Here is a 22216-nt window from a genome sequence, read left to right on the forward strand (position 1 = left end):
TCGAATGAGCTGGAATATAAAAGCAGGGATGTCCTTCTGAGGCTGTATGAGGCTCTGGTCAGACCCCATTTGGAGTATTGAGGGGGTTTTGGGCCCCATATCTAAGGAAAGATGTGCTGGCCTTGGAAAGGGTCCAGAGGAGGTTCACAGGAATAATCCCTGGAATGAAGGGCTTGTTCTAAGAGGAATGGTGGAAGACTCTAGGTGTGCACTCGTTGGAGTTTAGAAGGATGGGGTTGGGGGGAGGATCTTATTGAAATTTACAGGATACTGCGAGGCCTGGATAGAATGGACATGGAGAGAATGTTTCCAGTGGTAGGAAAAACTAGAACCAGAGGACACAACCTCAGGCCAAAGGGATGATCCTTTAGAACAGAGACGAGGAGGAATTTCTTCAGTCAGAGAACTAGGGAGTCTGTGGAACTCTTTGTCGCAGAAGTCTGAGGAGGCCAGGTCATTGAGTGTCTTTAAGACAGAGATAGATAGGTTCTTGATGAATAAGGGGATCAGGGGTTATGGGGAAAAGGCAGGAGAATGGGGATGAGAAAAATATCAGCCATGATTGAATGGCAGAGCAGACTTGATGGGCCGAGTGGCCTAATTCTGCTTCTATGTCTAATGGTTTTATAGATCGCCCTCCTCCCACACCCCTGGGTTATCAATCTCGAACTATTAGACCTGTCTGCTCACAAATAGATAATCAATATAAACATTTCTGTCACATCTGTGAACTTGCCAACACTCATTTAGCTGTCTACCTAGACAGAGGTGATTCATCTAATTATTCCTTTTAAGTGGTTTTGGCAAAAGTCAAACAATTTGTATTTCAAATACTCACAGAGAAGCTATTTGCAGCAAACAGCCATCAAATTCCAGCTCCTCGAATTCCAGAGTGAAGTGTAATAATGTAGAGTCTCTTTTTAAGTTGATTCATCATATCTCATGCCACTGAGAACTAGATTAGGAAACACTTTATCACATTCACTGAGAACCATATTCCCTTTCCAAACATGTATTTAATCATACAAAAAGAAAATACTCTGACTGCTGAGGATCCAAAATAAAAACAAAGTACTGGAAATACTCAGCTAGGCAGGCAGCATCAGTGGAGGGAGAATTAGAGTTACCAAGGTCAACAACCTTTCATTAGAATTTGAAAAAGTTAGAGATGTAACAAGTTTTAAGCAGGTACAAAAGCAAACAAAGATAGGGAAGGGTGAGCAGAGAAAAGTAGCCTACGACAGAATGGAAGGCAGGAGAAATTAATGGTAATGAGACAAGAAAAGATGAGTTTAGAAGAGGGTAAATGGCAACAGCAGAATCAAATTGATTCAATTATTTTCATTTGTTTATTTCATTCACAGGCCCAACATTGCTTGTGGTCCTCTCCCTATTTCTTTGCCTAACAAAATAATTATCCCTTTTTCCTGAAGGTTTTGCTCCAATCATGCTTTATAATCCATGTGGGGAAAAAATAGAAGTTACAACATGGAAACAGGGTTTTTTGTCCAGTATGTGTCAGTGTTTACCTGTCACAGGAGCAAATAGTTCTAAATCACATTCATCCATCCTGTTTCTGCATCCACAAAACCATAAGGAACGGTTTGTTTCATGAGTAAGAACCTCAAGTTCCTTTGTGCTACAACTTTCTGCAGTCTCTTGCCATTTAAATAATAATCCACCCTTCAAAGAAATCTCATATTTTCCTACTTGAAGTCCATTTGGTAATTTTCTGCCATTCACTTGGTTTTTCATTATCTCTCTGTAAACTACAGCAGTTTTACAACCTGCTTACCCTCCTACCTTTGTATCATCCACAAATCTGGCTACAGTACCGTGTGTTGCTTCCTCCAAATCATTAATAAATATTAAGAGCTGCAGTCCCAGCACCGATCCACGTGGCACTCCACTGGTTACTGCCCTCCAACCTGAAAAAGACCCCCTTATCGCTACTTGCTGCTTCCTTTCATTAGCCAATCCTCCATCCCCAGAATATTATCTCCGATCTTGAGTAGTAGCCTTTTCTGTGGCACCTTATCAAATGCCTTTAAAAAAAATCCAAATGTACCACATCAACTGGTTCTCCTTTAGCTACTCTGGCTGATATCTCCTCAAAGAACTCTAGTAAACTTGTCAGACATGATTTCCCATTCATGAAAGCTTGCCGACTCTGCTTGGTCAGATTATGACTTTCCAAATGCACTGCAATTCTTTCCTGAATGGATAATAGTTATAACTGAAGTTAGGCTAACTGGTCTATAGTTTCTTGAATTTTACCTTCTTCCCTTTTTGAACAAAGGTACTACATTGGTTGTTTTTTAATCTTCCAATGCCTCAGAATCTAAGGATTTTTAGAAAATGACGACCAATGCATCTACGATCTCTGTCGCTATCCCATTTAGCTTGGCTGCAAACCATCAGGACCAGGGACCTATCAGCCCTTAACCCCTTTAGTTTGCCTAAAACTAATCCTCTGGTGATGATGACTGTATCTAATTCTTCCCCCATATTTTATACTATTTCTGGAATGCTTGTTGTATCCTCTACAGTGAACATTAGCAAAATATGATCAATTCCTCTGCCATTTCCTTGTTCATGATGTGGGTATGCCGGCGTTGGACTGGCGTAAACACAGTGAAAAGTCTGACAACACCAGGTTTTAGTCCAACCGATTTATTTGATAATATACTATCAAATAAATCGGTTGGACTAAAACCTGGTGTTGTCAGACTTTTCACTGTATTTCCTTGTTCTCCATAATTATTTCCCTAGTTTCATTCCCTAAGGGGCCAATGCTTTATTTTATTTCTCTCTTCCTTTTAATGGTTTCTTTAAGTTTCTCACTGGCTTGCCCTCAGGGTTAATTTTCTCCTGTCTGATTATTTTCTAGCCCAACTTTGCTGCATTCTGAATCTATCCCACTCCACTGGCTTACTACTAACCTTTGCCATCTTATATGTTTCCACTTTCAATTTAATATACTCCTTAACTTCTTTGGTTATCCATGGCAGTCTTCCTTCCCCTTAGGGTCTTTCCTCCTCACTGGGATGTATGTGCCTGAGTAATCTCCCTCAACGTCTGCCACTGATCATCTATTCTCTTACTAAATAATCTATATGACCAATCCACTTTGACCAATTCCATCTTGGTATCTTTGTAATTACCCTTCTTGTCTCTTTGCGTCCCAATTTCCTCACACTTGAGCTGAATGCTCAATGCTATCGCAATGAGATCACTACTTCCTTGTGGATCCTTAACCTTCAGATCATTTATTAAATCTACCTCATTGCCCATTACTAGATCCAAAATAGCCTGATCCCTAGTTGGCGCCATAACATATTCCTCCAAGAAACCATCCCGAACGCACTCCATGAATTCATTCTCTTGGCTGTCATTTCAAATTTGGTTTGCCCAATGTATACGAAAATTAAAGTTGCCCATGATTAATGCAGTGCTCTTTCTACATGCATTTGGTACTTCTTGCTTTAAACTCTTTCCTACAGCATGGCTACACTTTGGGGGCCTATGCAATACTCTTTACCACTCTCTTCCTTACTTGATCATTTTTACCCAAATTGATTCCACATCCTCTTAGTCTAGATCATCCTTCAGAATTACGCTTATTTCCTTTCTTATTAGCAGAATTACCTCACTATCTTTTCCTCCCACCTGTCCTTCCTAAATAACCCTGAATATTGACTTCCTGAGTTTGATCTCCTTGCAACCATGTTTCAGTAATAGCTATCACATCATACCCCTTTAATTCAATTTGTGCCATCAGTTCATTTATCTTGTTTTTTATGCCAGGTGCATTAAAGTACAAAACTCTTAATTTTGTTTTTCTTACCACTTTTCCATGCATGCAGCCCAATTCTCGAGACAACTGATTGTTCATCCTTCCTCCCCTTCTCCTTTGTTCATCTATTCAGTCTGGTTTGGAATTTAATATTTTCTGAACTCCACAGTTTCGTAACTCTGAATAACTTTCTCCTGTCCTCCATCCTAAGTATGAGACAGGGTTAAAGCGAACAGATTGGCAAAAGAATCAGCAGCAATTTGAGAAAAAGCTCATTTATGGAATGAATTAGAACAAAGAAAGAACAAAGAACAACCCAGCACGGGAAACAGGCCCTTCGGCCCAACGAGCCCGCGCCGCCGCATCTTCCTACACCTACCCTGCCCTGTGTGTATGTGAGTGGAACCCCTAATGTAGCCAGATTCAGGGGAGAATAGTGTCAATTTGGTACACCAATCAGCCTAAGAGCACACCTTTGGGGTGTGGGAGGAAACCGGAGCACCCGGAGGAAACCCACGCAACCACAGGGAGAATGCGCAAACTCCCACAGACACAGGCCCAAATCCATGTATCTGCACAGCTAGCAGTGATAGTCACTGAGCTGTTGTGGCACCCGTCTGCTGGTCCAGATTTAAGCACACACATCGACACGAAGTACTAGGCCGCTCCCGGAACCTCCAAGAGCAGCCCATGCACGACCCACCGTGTTCATGCCCCTCATTTGACAACAAGGTGGACCGACACCTGTGGAATAAAAAGACAAAACATTAACATGTAATACTACATTTCTGGTGTCGTCCCGAGGCTCTGACCCTATTCAATACACTCTACTATAACCCTCCATCCTTGTTTCACTCATGTGTCTATCTAAGTAAACCTTAAACAAGTCCAACGTGCCTGCCTCCACCACCCTACTCGGTAGCGCGTTCCATACCCCCACGACCCTCTGCGTGAAAAACTTTCCTCTCGTATCCAAATTATACTTCTCACCCCTCACCCTTAGATCGTGACCTCTCGTAATTGTCCCCAATCTAGGGAAAAGCCTACCACTGTTGACTCTATCTATTCCCTTCAGTATTTTATATACCTCTATCATATCCCCCCTTAATCTCCGTCTTTCTAAGGAGAAGAGCCCCAGTTTCTCCAACCTTTCCTCGTAACTCAGTCCTTCCATGCCAGGCAACATCCTGGTAAACCTCCTCTGCACCCTCTCCAGGGTCCCCACGTCCTTCTGGTAGTAAGGTGACCAGAACTGGACGCAGTACTCCAAATGCGGTCTAACCAACGTTCTGTACAACTGAAGCATTAGACGGCAGCTCTTATACTCTATACCCCAGAATTAGGATTTGGAATACATTGCCTGATAAGGTGATGGAAACAGATTTGATTCTAACTGCTAAAAAGGAACTGGATAAATACTCCAATGAGGAAAAATTGCAGGGACGTGCAGACAGAGTGGGATGTGGGTTGATTTTGAAAGAGTCAGTGCTGTCTCAATAAGCCAGATAGCCTCCTTCTGTGCTGTATAATTCTATGATTGCATGATTCTGTTTAATCCTCTAACAATAGCTCCTCATTACAGACCCTCAACCATCAAACACAGTTGGTGGAAACTGAATGAGGTATATTGTCTCTGGATGGAGTTTTTCCTTGTCGTCCCAAGTTTTCCCCCTGGGCAGCTCCCTCTGCTGGTCCAGACTTGCATTTACATTGTACATCTTCCAGCAATATCTTAAATCACTCAATAGGAACTTTGTGGGGTGGGGTGGGAAACAGGTGGTGTGGCATAGCAGCACTGTTACTGCACAAAAATGCACCAACTCTCTCTCCACTCACATTGTATCTTTAAGACTTGATTATCTGTAAAGATTTGCATTCCAACCATTATTTTGTAAGTCAAGTTTGTGTCTTTATATGTCCTGTTTGTGAACATAACTCCCACTCACTTGATAAAGGAGTAGCGGGTGGTCTGAAAGCTAGTGGCTTTTGCTACCAAATAAACCTGTTGGACTTTAGCCTGGTGTGGTGAGACTTTTTACTGCACTAATAATCCAGAGGTTCAGGTTGACACCCTGAAGATAGGAGTTCAAATACCACCATAGCAGCTGGTGAAATTTAATGCTAATCTCAGTTATGCTAATGATGACTGCCATAAAGACCCATCTATTAATGACCTTTACTAGGGAAGGAAATCTGCCATCTTTACCAGGTCCGGCCTACATGTGACCCCAAACCAATGTCCTCCGAAATGGCCAAACAAGTCAATTAGTTCAAGGGCGACACGGGTGGGTAACAAATGTTGGCCTTGCCAGAGACGCCCACATTCTTAAGAATACATATTTTCAAAAAGCTTTTTATAACTATTACTGTCACATAAGTGAATGTGCACAATGAGTGATCACACATAAGGGGTTGATAAAATTCAAATGACTGTTTAGCTTGCATTGCTAGTCTTTACTGAGTAAGGAATGTTGGCTCAACACACTGGGAGTAGTCCTCAGCTTTTCACTGGGTGCTTTGAACAGCAACATTCACCCGAGTCACAGATGGGGCACTGGTTTAACATCCCAGCACTTCCACAGGTTCTACAAAAGCTAGGCCTGTTACAGAGAGAATTACAGATCAACTCTCAGAATTTAGAATGAGGTGCTATGACTCGTTAGAGATGTGATCTAAGAAAATCCATTGAAGATGTCAAAAGACAGTACCGGACCAAGCTAGCATCCCAGTCTAGCCACACGAACCCCCGCCGACTATGTTAAGGTCTGCAAGACACGACAGGCTACTAGATGAAGGCATATAAAATCACCGGCTCCAATGCACCCCTCCCTGATGAGCTCAATGCCTGTTTTGAGCAAGAGGTCAGTGAGAGCATGCCTTTCGCCCCTGAAGCCTCGGATGAACCTATATCTGAGGTCATTATTGCTGATATCAGAGCAGCTTTCTTGAATGTCAACCCACAAAAAACAACTGGCCTGGATGGGGTACCCGGATGAGCACTTCGATCCTGCGTGGGAGTATTCACAGACATCTTCAACCTCTCTTTAGAGAAACCCGAGGTCCCTATCTGCTTCAAGACCACTTGATCATCCCAGTACCAAAGAAAAGCCAAGCAGCGTGCTTTAATGACTATCATCCGGTGGCTCTGATATCCATCATTATGAAATGACTTGAAAGGGTAGTCATGGCATGAATCAGTTCCAGCCTCCCCGGATCCACTACAATTTGCCTCCCACCACAACAACAGGTCCACAGCAGACGCCATCTCCCTGGCCCTGCACCTAACCCTGGAACACCTAGATGACAAAGACACCTATGTCAGACTCTTACTTATTGACTACAGCTCAGTCTTCAACACCATTATTCCTACAATCCTCAACTCTGTGGCCTGGGTCTCGGCTCCTCTGTTTGCAACTGGCTTCTGAACTTCCTGACCCACAGACCGCAATCAGTAAGGGTAGGCAACAACACCATTGCCACGATCATCTTCAAAACTGGTGCCCCACAAGGCTGTGTCCTCAGCCCCTTATTATACTTCGTATATACCTATGACCGTGGCCAAATTCTCCTCCATCTCAATTTTCAAGTTTGCTGATGGCACCACCATAGTGGGTCGGATCTCAAACAAATAAGAGACAGAATACAGGAATGAAAGAGAGAGAGAGAGAGAGAGAGAGAATCAGGTGAGCTGGTGCGACGACAATAATCTCACCCTCAATGTCAACAAAAAGAAGATGATCGTCATTGACTTCAGAAAGCTTTGTGGAGAGCATGCCCCTGTCTATATCGATGGGGACGAAGTAGAAATGGTCATAAGCTTAAAGTGTTTACATTACCAACAACCTATCCTGATCCACCCATGCCAAGACTATAGTTAAGAAAAGCCCATCAACGCCTCTACTTTCTCAGAAGACTAAGGAAATTTGGTATGTCAGCTATGACTCTCACCAACTTTTACAGATGCACCATAGAAAGCATTCTTTCTCGTTGTATCACAGCTTGGTATGGCTCCTGCTCTGCCCAAGACTGCAAGAAACTACAAAAGGTCATGAATGTAGCCCAATCCATCACCTGCAAACCAATCATCCATCCGCTGTCCCTGTCTACACTTCCCACTGCCTTGGAAAAGCAGCCAGCATAATCAACGATCTCATGCACACCGGATATTCTCTCTTCCACTTTCTTCCATCTGGAAAAAGATGCAAAAGTCTGAGGTCATGTACCAGCCAACTCAAGAATAGCTATTTCCCTGCTGCTGGCAGACTTTTGAATGGACCTACCTCGCACTAAGGTGATCTTTCTCTACACCATAGCTATGACTATAACAACACATTCTGTACTTTCTCCTTTCCTTCTCAATGAACGGTAGGCTTTGTCTGTATAGCGTGCAAAAAACAATACTTCTCAGTGTATATTAATACATGTGACAATAAATCAAAAAGATCAAAATGTGGGCGGGGGGCATTAGAAGAGGCATGATGGGGCAAATGGTCTCTTTCAGTGCTGTCATTTCTCTAATTCTATTGTTCTAACTATATCACTTCCAACAAGCTTGCTTAAATTTCCTTGTCACAGTGACAAGACATTGAAATTCCTTCCCGATCAGGATGTACTGTACTCCACAGGAATCTCACCAAGGGACCCAGAGTTAAAATTTCACTTTTTAAGAGCTTATTTTCCATTCTGTACCTCCTGGGCCTCATTTACAAAACATTTTGTCGCATTTGGCTCATTTACTTCCCCTTTTCACTCGCATCCTCTCTCTTTCCCCTCCCCTCTAATTCCTCTTGCTCCAACTCTCTGCAGAAACTCCATTGCCGTTTCCCTGCTCCACACCTCTCCCATAGGTCACGATAGCCATACTGACATCCCAATACTGCCCAAAGGAATTGGTTATTAATTTGCTGTTCTTCAACTTATCGGAACATGGTTGTTGAGTTTAAAAGAAGTGATTGTTTTGACTCCTCCCTAACAATGGCAGTATCAGCAGTTTGTATGGGCTCAGAACTCTAAAAGGCCAGACTTTGAACACAGACTTGAATTTATCCAGCATCCATCACAATTTCAGGATGTTCCAAAGAATTTTTCCAACAGTGACTTACATTTTAGAAGTATTTCATTATCTGTAATGCAGAAAAGGGGCAGACAATTTGCACAAAGAAAGCTTCTACAAACAGCAGTGAGATGGTAACCAGAGAACTTGTTTCAATGATGTTTGATTATGGGATTATCATTTGGAATGCTCGAGAACTCCACCAAGCTTCTTCAAAATTGTGTAATGACATCTCTTATAACCACCGGAGAGAGAGAATGTCTCATCACCCATTCTGTGATTGTGACAGTTGTCTGGGCTGGACCCTCTGTTGTAGGTGGAAACCCTGCTTTTATCTATCAGACTGCTCTCTTGCTAATAGTCCTTGGTGTTTACTGCATGGATCCCCTCTTTCAGCTTCTCAAATTTCCTGTTGGTGTCTCAGGGAACTGGTGGTGATGAAAGCCAGATGTGGTGGTGAAGTACTCATTTTAAAATTGTGGCAATGATCTAATACAAGATTCTGTGGGGCACTAGCATCTCTTTCAGTGTCTTAATTACTGCCTAAGTTGCTTTACCTCAACCCATCTGGAAAAGTAGCCCATCACAATAAATGATCTGCTTTTGAAGACAACAGATCAACACACAGGCCCTCTCATGACCTGGGAGGGAATTGTGTGGGATTGAGGGGCTCTCTTTGGTTCTGCCTGAGCAATTCGTACACCTGGCAATTTGCAATGGTGTCTACAATTGACTTGGAAATACCTGGCCACCAGACAAAGGATTGGGCCCCTACTCTGCAATGTACCATGCCCAAGTGACCCTGGAGTATTGAAGGATCTCTGGCTGCAGGGAGATCAGGATTATGCCCACACAATGATGTAAGAGAGCACATGGCCTGTGCTTTGCCTACAATTACTGCCATCAGTTTCCTTTAATGAAATATTAATTGTTCTGTTGCAAGATTAAAACCATTCTTTTTCTATTAGCTTGTGATTTGACTCCTAGATTTTTACTTCGCATTGCATTGTCCAAGGTACCACCTTCCAGGTGAGACAACGGATGACACAAGCATTCTACTCCAATCTTGACCAATTGTTGTTCTGCATCCCAAAGGAAGGCAAGCTGATTCTCTCAAGCGATTTTAATACTAGAATCGGGAGGGACACAACCTTTATAAAGGCGTGTTAGGCAGGAAAGGCATGGGGAAAACAATCGCCAATAGAGTCCTCCTGACAAAAATGTCTAGAACATGACCTGGTCATGATGAACACCCTGTTTCATCACAGGGGCAAGTAGAAGACCTCATGGCAATATGCCGCTCCAAACATTAACACCTAATAGACTGTATCATCCTGCAGGAAAGGGACCACAAAGATGTCAGCATCTAATGTCCTTTAGGGAAAGAAATCTGCCATCCTTACCTCGTCTAGCCTACATGTGATTCCAGAGCCACAGCACTGTGGTTGACTCTCAACTGCCATCAGGCAACTGGAGGTGGCAATAAATGCTGGCCAGCCAACAATGCCTATGTCCCACGAATGAATAAAAAAAATTACCCACTGCACAACTGCAGCCAATGAGTGCTGGGCTGACCATCCATCTGATCACCTCAGTCACCTGCCCTAAACTGGCAGAGACAGAAAACACTCTGTCACTGGACCCAAAGACCCTGAGAAGAGCAAGCTGTTCAGTTGGCGCTTCACAGCTAACCTGATGACCAACAAGCTAGGGCCAGAAAGTGTCCATAGCACCTGGTCTGCCAAAAAGGCCACCATAGTCAGCACTGAGGAGCCGCTCAGGCTCTCGACCAGGAAACACCAGGACTGGTTTGATGGGAATGATCAGGAGAACCAGGATCTCCCCAACTGTAAACACAAGGTGTTCCTGAACTAGCAGCTCCACCAAAACCCTTGAGAGAGGAAACAAGCCAACAGGGAACTGAAGATTGAGATGAAACAAATAAGCTGTGATCTAAATAACAGATGGCAGGTGGAAAGAGAGCAGGAGTCTCAGTAACTCATTGATAACCAAGATGTGTGCGGCTTCTTCAGCTTAATTAAAACCATGATCTGAGAACTCAGGGACCCACCTCAGCAAGAGACAAACACCAGAGAGGCACTCTTCAAAGGCAGACAGGCAGTCAATGCCTGTTGGAGAGAGTACTTTGGAGGACCTCCTCAGCCAAGACACAGACATTGACACAAGTGCCCTCAACACCATCCCACAAGACTATTGTGACCATCTCAGTGCAACCTTAGCCAACCATGAAAAGCCATCTGACAGCTGAAAAACAACATAACCTCTTGACAAGAATTTACCAACTGATCACCCTTGTCTGGAAGGAAAAGAGCATGCCTGGAGATCTCAAACGCCTTAATTGCATCCATCTTCAAGAAAGGAGACCGATCAGTCTGTGGAAATTAGAGAGATTTACCTACTCTCTGCCACGAGAAAAGGTCTTCACAAGAACCTTCCTCAAACCTCTCCTCACAATGGTTGAAGAGCTCCTTCCCGAGTCTCATTGCGGCTTCTGCCCATCAACAGGCACAATGGACATGATCTTCAGCACACGACAAATCCAGGAAAAGTGCAGAGAGCAGCATCAACCTCTGTACATGGCCTCCTTCAATCCCGCAAAAGGCCTTTGACTCTGTCAACAGCAAAGAATTGAGGAATATCCTTCTCAAATTGGGCTGACTGCAGAAATTCATCCGCATGCTCCACGGTGACACGCAAACTGTGATCCTCAACAACAGAGCCACCAAAGACCCAATAGGCGTGCAAACTGGGATCAGACAGGGCTGCGTCATCGCACCAACACTTTTCTCCATCTTCCTTGCAGCAACACTCCACCCCATCACTCTGAAGCTCGCCGCTGGAGTGCAGCTAACCTACTAGACAAGTGAGAAGCTGTTCAACCTTCGACACCTCCAGGCCAGAACCAAGACCACCCCAACCTCTATCATTGAGCTGCAGTGCGCAGATGATGCCTGGGTGTTTGCACACTCAGAGAATGAGCTGCAAACCATTGTTGACACATTCACCATGGCATGTGGGCTAACGGGCCTCAGATGAAACATTCAGAAAATAAAAATTCTCTACAGTCCAGTCCTGCCATACAAACTGCCCCCCGCCCCCCCCCGCCACCACCACTCCCTACTGACCATCAAGATTCAAGGTGAGTCCCTGGACAATATGGGTCACTTCCTATATGCAGGGAGTCTCCTCTTGGTATGAGCAGACATCGTCAATAAAATCCAACATTGACTGCAATGTGCCAGTGCAGTCTTCTGATGCCTGAGGAACAGAACGGCTGAAGCCCAAGACTGCAAATCCAGCAGCAAGCTCATGATCTACACAGCAGCAATGGCCCTATCCTCTAGTACGCATCACAAACATAGACTATGTACAGCAGACATCTCAAATACCTGGAGAGTCCCTGGACAACCAATATTATCTCTGCAAAATCCTGCAATTCCACTGGAATAATAGGCACACCAACAAAATTGTCCTCTCCCAGGCCAATATCCCGAGTATCCAGGTACTGGTCATGCTTGACCAGCTGTGATGGGAGGCCACATTGTTCCCATGCCCATTAAATGATTCCAGAACAAAGTGCTCAACTCGGAGCTCTGCAATGGCAAAGGCAAAGGAAATACTACAAGGGTATTCTGAAATACTCTCTAAATAAATCCAACATTCCCATCAATACATGGGAATTGCTCGCCTCAGAATGCGCAACTGGAGAAGAAACATTTGCAAATGCACCAATCACCTCAAGCGTCACCGGGTGGAGTGTGCAGAGGCCAAGTGTAAAAAGGCACAGAATTCGGAGCATCCCACTCACTCATCTCAAACACCTCCTGTCAAACCTGTGGCAGAGTCTGCGGCTCCAGGATTGGACTATTCAGCCACCCGCAGAACCCACCTTCCCGGAGTGGAAGCAAGTCATTCTTAACCCTGGGTGACTGCCAAAGAGGAGAAGGCGGCACATGGTTTAGCATCCTCCCTCAGTGTGATCCTCTAAGTGCTTTTCAGTCACCCCAGTCCTATAAAGATTTTGAACTCACATCTGTACTTGGAGCATGGCGCTTGCTGACTAACCTCATTAATTTTCTGGGACAGGTTAAAGTTCAACACAGGCTTTGCAGCTTTCTAATGAACAGCCCTGGTTGTGGATCACAAAGAAGCTCTCAGATTGCAGTCTCAATCTCATTGATCCTTTTGGGCCTTTTGTGCATTTCAGAGTTTTCGCCCTGCACAGTTCGCAGTAGCAGTCAATCCTGTTGCAATGAAAGCGTTGGGTGCAAATTGTGGGACATTGATCTTGTAGCGGCACTCTCGGCAAGGTCACTGATGGCCAGTTTGGGTATTGCTTTCCCTAGCTGAGAGTTTCCTTGTCTTTGTTGCTTAACTTGCTGAACTGTGGGTTGGCCTCCACTGTTTATTTTCTCCGCTTAAAATGGTTCTGTGCCTCCCTCACAGAGTTCTGACTGTTTAACCATCTGGATTACCTTTCCCAAAATTGGACCTTCCTTTCCTTGCATGACGTCCAAGAGTGAGTTGTCCACTATTCTACTTCCGATGAATTCTGATTTTAAGTCTTCATATTCACATACTTCTACCATCCTGCATAGATCACAGAATTATAGAATCCTACAATGCAGAAAGAGGCCATTTGGCCCATCCAGTCTGCACTGATCACAATCCCTCCCAGGTCCTATTGCCATAACCCCACTTATTTACCCTACTAACCCCTTAACATTAGGGGGCAATTTAGCACAGTCAATCAACCCAACCCATACATCTTTGGAGTGTGGTAAGGAACTGGAGCACCCAGAGGAAACCCACTCAGACATGGGGAGGATGTACAAACTCCACACAGTCACCCAAGCCAGGAATCAAACTGGGCCAGGCAGCAGTGCTAACCACTTGCTGCCCCATTGATGAATAAATCTGTAGGTTCTTCTGGCTGCTGGACTTGCTTATTAAATTTAGTTCTTTCTTGTAATTTGTTTCTTGGATTGAAATAAATGTCAAAAGATTTTAGCACTTCTTCAAAATTTAGCAGGTGATTTATTGATTCTCTGTCTTGCCATAATGTTGTTTGCAATCGAATAAACCAAGTAAAGCATTGTGTTAATGTGCTCTGTTTCTGACTTTTAAATCTAAATCTGAAACTATGCTGTATCATGGGAGTCTTTTCCGCCAAAGTCCCCAATCATGTGATTGATCTGGGCCTTGGATTAGTCCAGATTGATTTGCAAGTGTGGAATTCTGATCCACGGTTAATTATTTTTAAAGTTCTGCTTTACAAGGTTTCTGAATTTCAAGATGGCATTGGCATTCATTTGGAGACAAAGAGATTTCTCAGGCTTGAGAGATTTAACAGGCTCTGTTACAATAGCACGTGTCCAGCCGGAAACATTTCTCAACAATGACTGATTGCAGACAATTGTCTGCAGAGTTATCTGGCACAGTATTTATGTTTAAAGTTGGGAATTCTGACTTTTGAATGTCTTTAACTGGGTTTAAGTAGTTGTGATTATCCTGAAGTATTAGTTTTTTTCCCCCAGAATGGGCTTGGACATCATGCATTAAGGCGCCAACTTGGGAATCAGGCTTTTTAGTTATGGCTTTTTTCAAAACTGCACTTCTGATTCTGAAATGTTCAAAGATTTTTCAGGATTTGTCAGAGCCTGGAACTTTAAAAGTTTTAGCTCACTTGTGCTAGGTCTGATGATTCTGTGCTCAAGTTGGACTTCCAGAGGAGATGCAATAGAGTGTTTTGCTACAGTAAGGAATTTTAAAGTCACATTCTTTGGAGCTTTTTATTGATGGGTTTTCCTCTGCATCTGTGCTGCTGAAGTTTATCTTCAGGTCAGGCTGCTTTGCTGAATTTTTACTCAATTGTCTAGCATTTTCATTTTTCCTCAGCCTTTTCTGCAAAGTTGTATGTGTTTTTCCACAAGCTGCTGTTGTAGGCTGCTGATTACAATTCCGCAGGTGGGATTTTGCAGCCTTGCGCAAGTGAGATCGGAAATTCCCACCCAAGGTCAATGGACTTTTCCGTTGTCTGCCCCTCGCCCGCTCTAATTCCATGGCAGGCATGGTAGTAGAATTCTGGCAAGGAAGTCTGAATAAGTCTTTGTAGTCACATGTATGTGACCTGTATTATTGACTTTTAGTCCTAATTATAAATATGCAGTTAAGAGTACAAGGTCAGTGTTGTCTCCATGCATACTGACATACATGACTCTGTCCAACTGCGCACTCTTGCATCACTGTCTGGGTAGCACTGTACTCAGTCCCACATTAACCCTATATATGCCAGATCCTTATACTACAACACAGTCATATGGTGTGCAAGCCTTCCATCTTTGCCTACATAACAACAATAACTGGAGTTCGAAAGTAATTGATTGTCTATATATTAAGTGGTGCCTGATGAAAAATGAGGCCCTATAAAAATTATTTTTGATTTCAAATGGTTGGATTGGCAAATGGTTTGTGCAGGGTCAAAAGTAAGCTTTGTTGGGTTGGTAGGGAAGAGGCAGGAAGAGAAACAGTGACCAGAGTGAGAGGGAACAGCAACTTGGAGAGCACAGACTATGGAGCAAGTGGTGACTAGCATAGCAGTGACTGTGGAAAACACTGACCAGTAAGAGTGCACTGATGTGCTAGACACAGAAGGTCGTTAGGGAGGAAATAAATTGCAGGCAAAGAACAGGACTGTAACTTCAGTATTACACCATTCTGAGCATTGGTTTCTTGATCCCATTGTCCCCTCAGCCATTCTCTCTGCTCTTACCTTTCAAGTAGTTTCATAGAACATAGATAGAACATAGAACATTACAGCGCAGAACAGGCCCTTCGGCCCACGATGTTGCGCCGACCAGTTAAAAAAAAACAATGACCCTCTAACCTAAACCAATCCCTTTCCATCCATAAACCTATCCACGGATCTCTTAAATGCCCCCAAACCAGGCGCATTTACAACTGCAGCAGGCAGGGCATTCCAATCCCTCACCACCCTCTGGGTAAAGAACCTACCCCTGACATCCGTCCTATAACTACCCCCCCTTAATTTAAAGCCATGCCCCCTCGTGCTAGCTTTCTCCATCCGAGGAAAAAGGCTATCACTGTCCACCCTATCTAAACCTCTAATCATCTTATATGTTTCAATAAGATCCCCTCTTAGCCGCCTTCTTTCTAACGAAAACAACCTCAAATCCCTCAGTCTCTCCTCATAGGACCTCCCCTCCATACCAGGCAACATCCTGGTAAACCTCCTCTGCACCCTCTCCAAAGCCTCCACATCCTTCCTATAATGTGGGGACCAGAACTGCACACAACACTCCAAGTGCGGCCGCACCAGAGTTGTGTACAGTTGCAACATGACGCTGCGACTCCTAAATTCAATCCCCCTACCAATAAACGCCAAGACACCGTATGCCTTCCTAACAACCCTATCTACTTGATTCCCAACTTTCAGGGATCTATGTACACATACACCTAGATCCCTCTGTTCATCCACACTATTCAGAGTCCTCCCATTAGCCCTATACTCGACACATCTGTTATTCCTGCCAAAGTGAATCATCTCACACTTCTCCGCATTAAGCTCCATCCGCCACCTCTCGGCCCAGCTCTGCAACTTGTCTAAGTCTCCCTGTAAACTATGACACCCTTCCTCACTATCTACCACACCCCCGACTTTGATGTCATCAGCAAATTTACTAATCCACCCAACTATACCCTCATCCAGATCATTAATAAAAATTACAAACAGCAGTGGCCCCAAAACAGATCCCTGAGGCACACCACTCATAACTGAACTCCATGACGAATACTTACCATCAACCACCACCCTCTGTCTCCTATCTGCTAGCCAATTCCTGATCCAATTACCTAGATTACCCCCGATCCCATACATCTGCATTTTCTGCAGAAGACTTCCATGGTGACTTCCATGACTTCTACCATAAAAAGTTGCAAAAGGAGCCTTCAGCTTCTCACTATATGATTAGAGTCTTCTTATGAAAATCGACCACTCCTTTCCTTTATATTGGTAACTCTGACCCTCTGAAGAATCTTGCCCATTCTTCTGTTCTTTCATCAGGCTCTAACTCCTAGCTCCATCTTGATGTTGCCTGTAAACTGGCAACACACAAAAATCAGAAGCTGCTCACCACTCATGATCGCCTCGTTAGAGAAGGCCTGCCAAGCTTCACAAGGTGTGATGAATGGTAGAATTCAGTTTCCTCTTTCATCTTCTGCTGTTGATGTCATGCAACACAAGATGGAGTGAGATAGAGCTATAGTTACAAGCTGCCCAGGCACTGTGAATGTTCATGTATATCATTAGTTTTCAGTACATCTGCAATTACAGCATAGAATAGCTGGAGACAGGGCAGCATCCAATGCAGAGGGTATCTGAGTTCATACTGGGTGCAAAGGGTTTGAGATTTGGCAATGCTGGTGTGAAACCCGATCATACAGATCATTCCCCGATTCAGCCAGTGACTCCACGTGAAGACACAATGGTGGAAGAACTGGCTGGAATCACTGTTGTGGCTTGTATAATAAAATATGGTCACTCAGTTTCAGTGTTAGGCCTATCACTGACCCATACCAACCCAAGGAAACACTTATCAGCACCAGAAGACAAAATTAGTCTGCAACATTCTCAAACATTACAGTCCAAATCCTCCTCATCTCCCTGCCTATCATCTTTAGGCTTACCATCTATATTGGGATCTCCCACTTCAGTAGTGTCAAATTTCCAATCTAGCACCTGGGCTGCATAGCTCAATTTCACATTAAGAAGTTAACTAGATTTACATTGCATCTTATCACATCATCAGAACATCCTAAAGCACTTCAGAAAAAAGTAATTGACTTGAAACATTAACTTTGCATCTTTCGCCACAGATGCTACCCAACTTGCATTCCAGCACTGGATGGGTTTTACTTCAAATTTCTAGCATCCACAATATTTTGCTTTTGAATCAATTGTGACACTTTTATATATAGTGGCATTGAGTCATTATCAATAAAGAAGAATCAAGGCACTTTAAGGCATTACTAATATATAATCCAATTAAACTAATTCTCTTAAACCAAAGAAAAAATAAAATTCAGCTCACAAAATAAATTAAAATGTCATTACACATTTATCTATAAGATATACAATCTCTTGTGATGACCACTGATTGTGCAAGGCCCCAAGTGTACTGGTGGGTACCAGATGTTCACTTTTTAAGGCCCCCTGGCACTGAGCAATCCTCTAATATACCCATCCTCTCTCTGCAGCACCTAGCTGAAGATCAATAGCCAGAAGTGAAGAAACAGCTCCTCAAATAGGTGAATAAAAGCTCTACCTTTCCGGGGGTTTTTGGGATCAATTACCCCCTTTAATTGGACAACAGGGAAATCAATGTCATAAAATGGATGTAATCTAACAAAAAAATGATGTCTTTTTAAAGGAGGCATCTCTTTCTGTATCGTAAAATCCCACGACTAATTTAAATTCAATGTGCTATATACCATGTATTTCGAAAAAGTCTGCTTTTTTTTACATTAGAAGTATTACCTTTTTGTATATTCAAAGCAGTACCGTATCCTGCTCCACAACTCATTAGGGGGTTCGCTGAGCTGACCAAATATTAAATCTCTTTAAAAAAATGTTTTAAAATAGTCACGTTTCACACAAATAGATCCAAGTGAAAGAATCTTATGGTGCCTGAAAATAAACCATGCGTGCTATTCGTCATCGTTCGTGCTAACGATATTCACGAGTTTCATGGCAGCTTCCGCTTGGTAGTAAATGTGTAAACCATCTAAAGCTGACGAATATGTTTGTAGGATTGATTGAAAACACGCAAAGGACTTAAACTGGTTGGGAGTTGAATGAAAACACATAGTAGGAGGAAAATGAGTGAGTGAGAGATGCCTTGGGGGATGACTGCTGAGCGTTTACGTGCAATTAAACACTGCCTCCCCGCCATGGTCAAAAAAAAAGTCCCTATTATACGAGGGGGAAGTAATAGGTAAACATGTTTCAATTTTAAATGGGATTTTAACATACCCTGGCTTTTGAATGTGTTTTTAAACTGAAAAATGGGGCATGAGGTTTTGGGGAGAGGGACAGATGGTGTTTGCGTTGGGTAGCTTAAATTACACCAACATCAGCTCTGGACTTGCAGCAATAATTCTCTTGTTTATGTGCATGAAGGTGAAGGAGGAACTGGGTAGAATCCAAGAGAGAGGGTGGGGGCGGGGCCAGCGCGGCTTATTAGAATACTACAATGGCTACGAGGGGTGCTGGCCAATGAGCTTCAAGGACAGTCTGTTGTGGAACGTTGACCCTGGAATGACGTCAGACAAGTTATAAATAGTGGCACCGAGGCGGCAGAAGCTTATAGTCGGGCTCTTGTTGTGCGTGGTGATTTTGGTGAGTGAGTGGTGGAGTGCCGGCAGCCACTTTGTTATTGTCTGAATTCCGCCTGCCCGCCCGGGATTTGATTGCTATCTGTCGGCTTTCGCTTATTTCCCCTTCGGATCGGCCGCCGGTTTGTGGATACCTTCTGTCGATGAATGGGGGTTTTGGGCAGTTGGGGGGGGAGTCGGGATTTCGGGCTTGGTGGCCTCGGCCTGTGTTTTTTTTTTGCTCCCAGTTTGGGAGTTGGGGTTTGGCTCTGGGCGGAAATGAAAGCGGATTAAATAATTCCACTTATCAGGATCTGTCGCTACTCGGTCGTTGACTGGGCCAGGATTATAATGGGTTGAGCCTTGGGCTGGGGTGATTAGTTTGCCCGTCTGATTGGTGGAATACCTTCTCCCTCCAGGGGCTGGGTGACTTTTCCCAGCCTGACTTGACCATCCAGTAAGCTGCCGTACGGCCGCCATTTCGCTGCTAGGATTCGGGTTGGTGTAGATCCCGCCTTCGCCTTCGCTGATTGGAGTGGGCGCCGTCACTCAAAGCAGGACGGTGGTGGTGGGGGAGAAGCTGGCGGGAGAGTGGCCTCTGATCTTTACTCTTGTCTATGTAGACCCTGTGAGCGGAGATGGCTCGTACCAAGCAGACAGCCCGTAAATCCACTGGCGGCAAAGCACCCAGGAAGCAACTGGCCACCAAGGCGGCCCGGAAAAGCGCCCCGTCCACCGGCGGAGTGAAGAAACCTCATCGCTACAGGTGAGCGTGTGGCTGATCTGTAAGCGGCTATTGTCAATCCGTGTCTTCATCTCCTGAAGACACTTATCCCTTCTTAACCTGTGCCCACTATCCCGTATGCCTGCGAATTTTACTCCACTGGCTTAATTGGGTGTCTTTAATGCCTCAAATCGGGCTTGCTGCATATGGATCTAATCGTAATGTCGATCCCCTATATAGACTTTGGGAATATGTTTTGGATTGGATTCCTTTGTCCTTCGCATTTGATTTAACCTGTTTTCTCGATTAAGGCCTGGTACTGTCGCTCTGCGAGAAATCCGCCGATACCAGAAATCTACAGAGTTGCTTATCCGTAAGCTGCCCTTCCAGCGTCTGGTGAGAGAAATTGCCCAGGACTTCAAAACTGATTTGAGGTTTCAGAGTGCTGCAATTGGAGCTTTGCAGGTACTGTATTTGCGATCTTGAACCATGTGACCCTAGTTGATATTGCAATTGTCTGCTTTAATAGCCTCTTCCGTACGTTTGTCTTCACTATTGATTAAAAGTGTATTTGAATTCTCTTGCCTCGGTCCCCACCGAAGTTTTTGGTTCTGCTTGGCAGACAATATCAGCTGGAATGTGATGGAGTTCATTTTTATGTCAAATCCAGTCCCTCTCATATATATGAACATCTATTTTGAGAATAGTATTAAATTCAGTGTGGTCCTGCTGCCCTCCGTTGGTTTTTGACTAGAATATTTGAGGGATATGGAGTCCTGATCTGTCACTAGTAACATTTAAAAGCTTTTTTGATCTGGGTATGATGCATGTTCAATTATTTTCTATGGCCCAGTTGAGTACCCTTCTCATCTGACCTACACTTCAATGGGTAGCTTGCTAACAAGTGAGTGTTTTGATACTTGAGAAACCCTGAGGGAACTAATTGTGGGAAGAGAATTGTTGCAATTTAAAATCGCAACCAAGTTGTGTGCAAAGTGAATTGTTGGTATGATTATAATATTCAAAATGGGGCTCTGGCCTTGCTGTTTTATTGACAGTTGTCAACAAGGACAAAAGTACTGGGGCAGGACTAAATTGTTGCAAGTGTTCTGAGCAATTAACCTTTTGTTGTTGCAGGAAGCCAGTGAGGCCTACTTGGTTGGCTTGTTCGAGGACACCAATTTGTGTGCCATCCATGCCAAAAGAGTGACCATAATGCCCAAAGACATCCAGCTGGCACGGCGGATCCGGGGGGAGCGTGCTTAAAACCCTTTGCTTCATTACATTTTCTCCAAACTATTTTGAAGTGACATTTAAACAATTTCTAAAACATTATTGGACTGTAAACTTGGCTTCTTGTGGAAGCTGGGCCTTTATTTTGTATTTTTTTTGTTAGTATCAAGTATTGATTGTGACTTAGTGTGGAAGTAGCAAAACATTTTGTAAACATTCCTTCAAACTCTTGGCTCAGGTTGCAAAATAAAACATTTGTATCTTTTGTCTGTGCTACCTCCTGATTTTATTCTGTTAAAGTTGACTCTTGCATGCAGTTGGGGGGAGGGGGGGAATTGTAGGTTGCTCCTTTGCATTGTGCTGATTTTCAACGGGGTTGTAAATAAAACTTTCCACTACCTCAGCTATATTTTAGTGTCTCTTCTTTTTAAGTTAACAAATTTTAATCTGCAATTTTGTACAATTCTGGAAATAGTTGCATGATTACCCAAAGTATGCCAGATGGTTTGAATTAATTGTATGGAGCTAGCAGTGAGTGTGTGCTGGAAGTGATGACTGCAAAGTGAAACTGGTCAGACCACTGGATTAGCTCACTTTTCTTTTGAAGAGTGCCATGCAAGGGTTAACATCCTGCCTTTAATGCCCTGGAACAATGTGGTTACTTAGGTTGATATAGATTATTAGGGCTTTAGCTGTTAACTGAGCTAATTGAATGCAAAAGTAGCATCAAAGCGAGGGATTGTTTTGCTTTCTGCTTGAGTAATGCAAATTCATTTCACCAAGAAATGCCTACATTAGGCTGAAGGGTTTTTTTGAGGATAAGGGTGGAGCTGGGGAGCTACCCCCTTTTTCTTTGTCCGAACATAATTTAAGTTTGTTTACTTGGTTCAACCCGTGAGATCAAGAGAAACTTAGTCTGGTTGTCAAATTCTTAATAACACCAAAGCAATCAAATATTGCAATAGTACTTCCTATAACTTAAATCCAATCTCCTTTG

General features: G+C 43.6%; 1 protein-coding gene across 2 annotated transcripts; it reads left to right on the forward strand.

The window, feature by feature from the left end:
- The first annotated feature begins 19230 nt into the window (after nt 1-19230).
- On the forward strand, nt 19231-21484 carry h3f3a (H3 histone, family 3A). Of its 2 annotated transcripts, none has more exons than XM_080206611.1 (4): nt 19231-19287; nt 19886-20028; nt 20298-20451; nt 21124-21484. In XM_080206611.1, exons 2-4 carry the CDS (start codon nt 19901-19903, stop codon nt 21250-21252), a joined length of 411 nt encoding a protein of 136 aa, XP_080062737.1. In that variant the 5' UTR covers nt 19231-19287; nt 19886-19900; the 3' UTR covers nt 21253-21484. The 2 variants fall into 2 exon arrangements, with proteins under 2 accessions (XP_080062737.1, XP_080062738.1); XM_080206612.1 differs by lacking the exon at nt 19231-19287 and adding an exon at nt 19297-19405.
- The last annotated feature ends 732 nt before the right edge of the window (nt 21485-22216 follow it).

This window comes from Carcharhinus amblyrhynchos, chromosome 18, assembly GCF_965287045.1.
Source record: "Carcharhinus amblyrhynchos chromosome 18, sCarAmb.v2.hapA, whole genome shotgun sequence".
Classification (NCBI taxonomy): Eukaryota; Metazoa; Chordata; class Chondrichthyes; order Carcharhiniformes; family Carcharhinidae; genus Carcharhinus; species Carcharhinus amblyrhynchos.

Coding starts and splice junctions, on each gene's coding strand:
- h3f3a (XM_080206611.1), top strand. CDS start 19,901: ATGGCTCGTACCAAGCAGACAGCCCGTAAATCCACTGGCGGCAAAGCA. Junction 20,029..20,297: donor AAGAAACCTCATCGCTACAG/GTGAGCGTGTGG, acceptor TTCTCGATTAAG/GCCTGGTACTGTCGCTCTGC. Junction 20,452..21,123: donor CTGCAATTGGAGCTTTGCAG/GTACTGTATTTG, acceptor TTGTTGTTGCAG/GAAGCCAGTGAGGCCTACTT.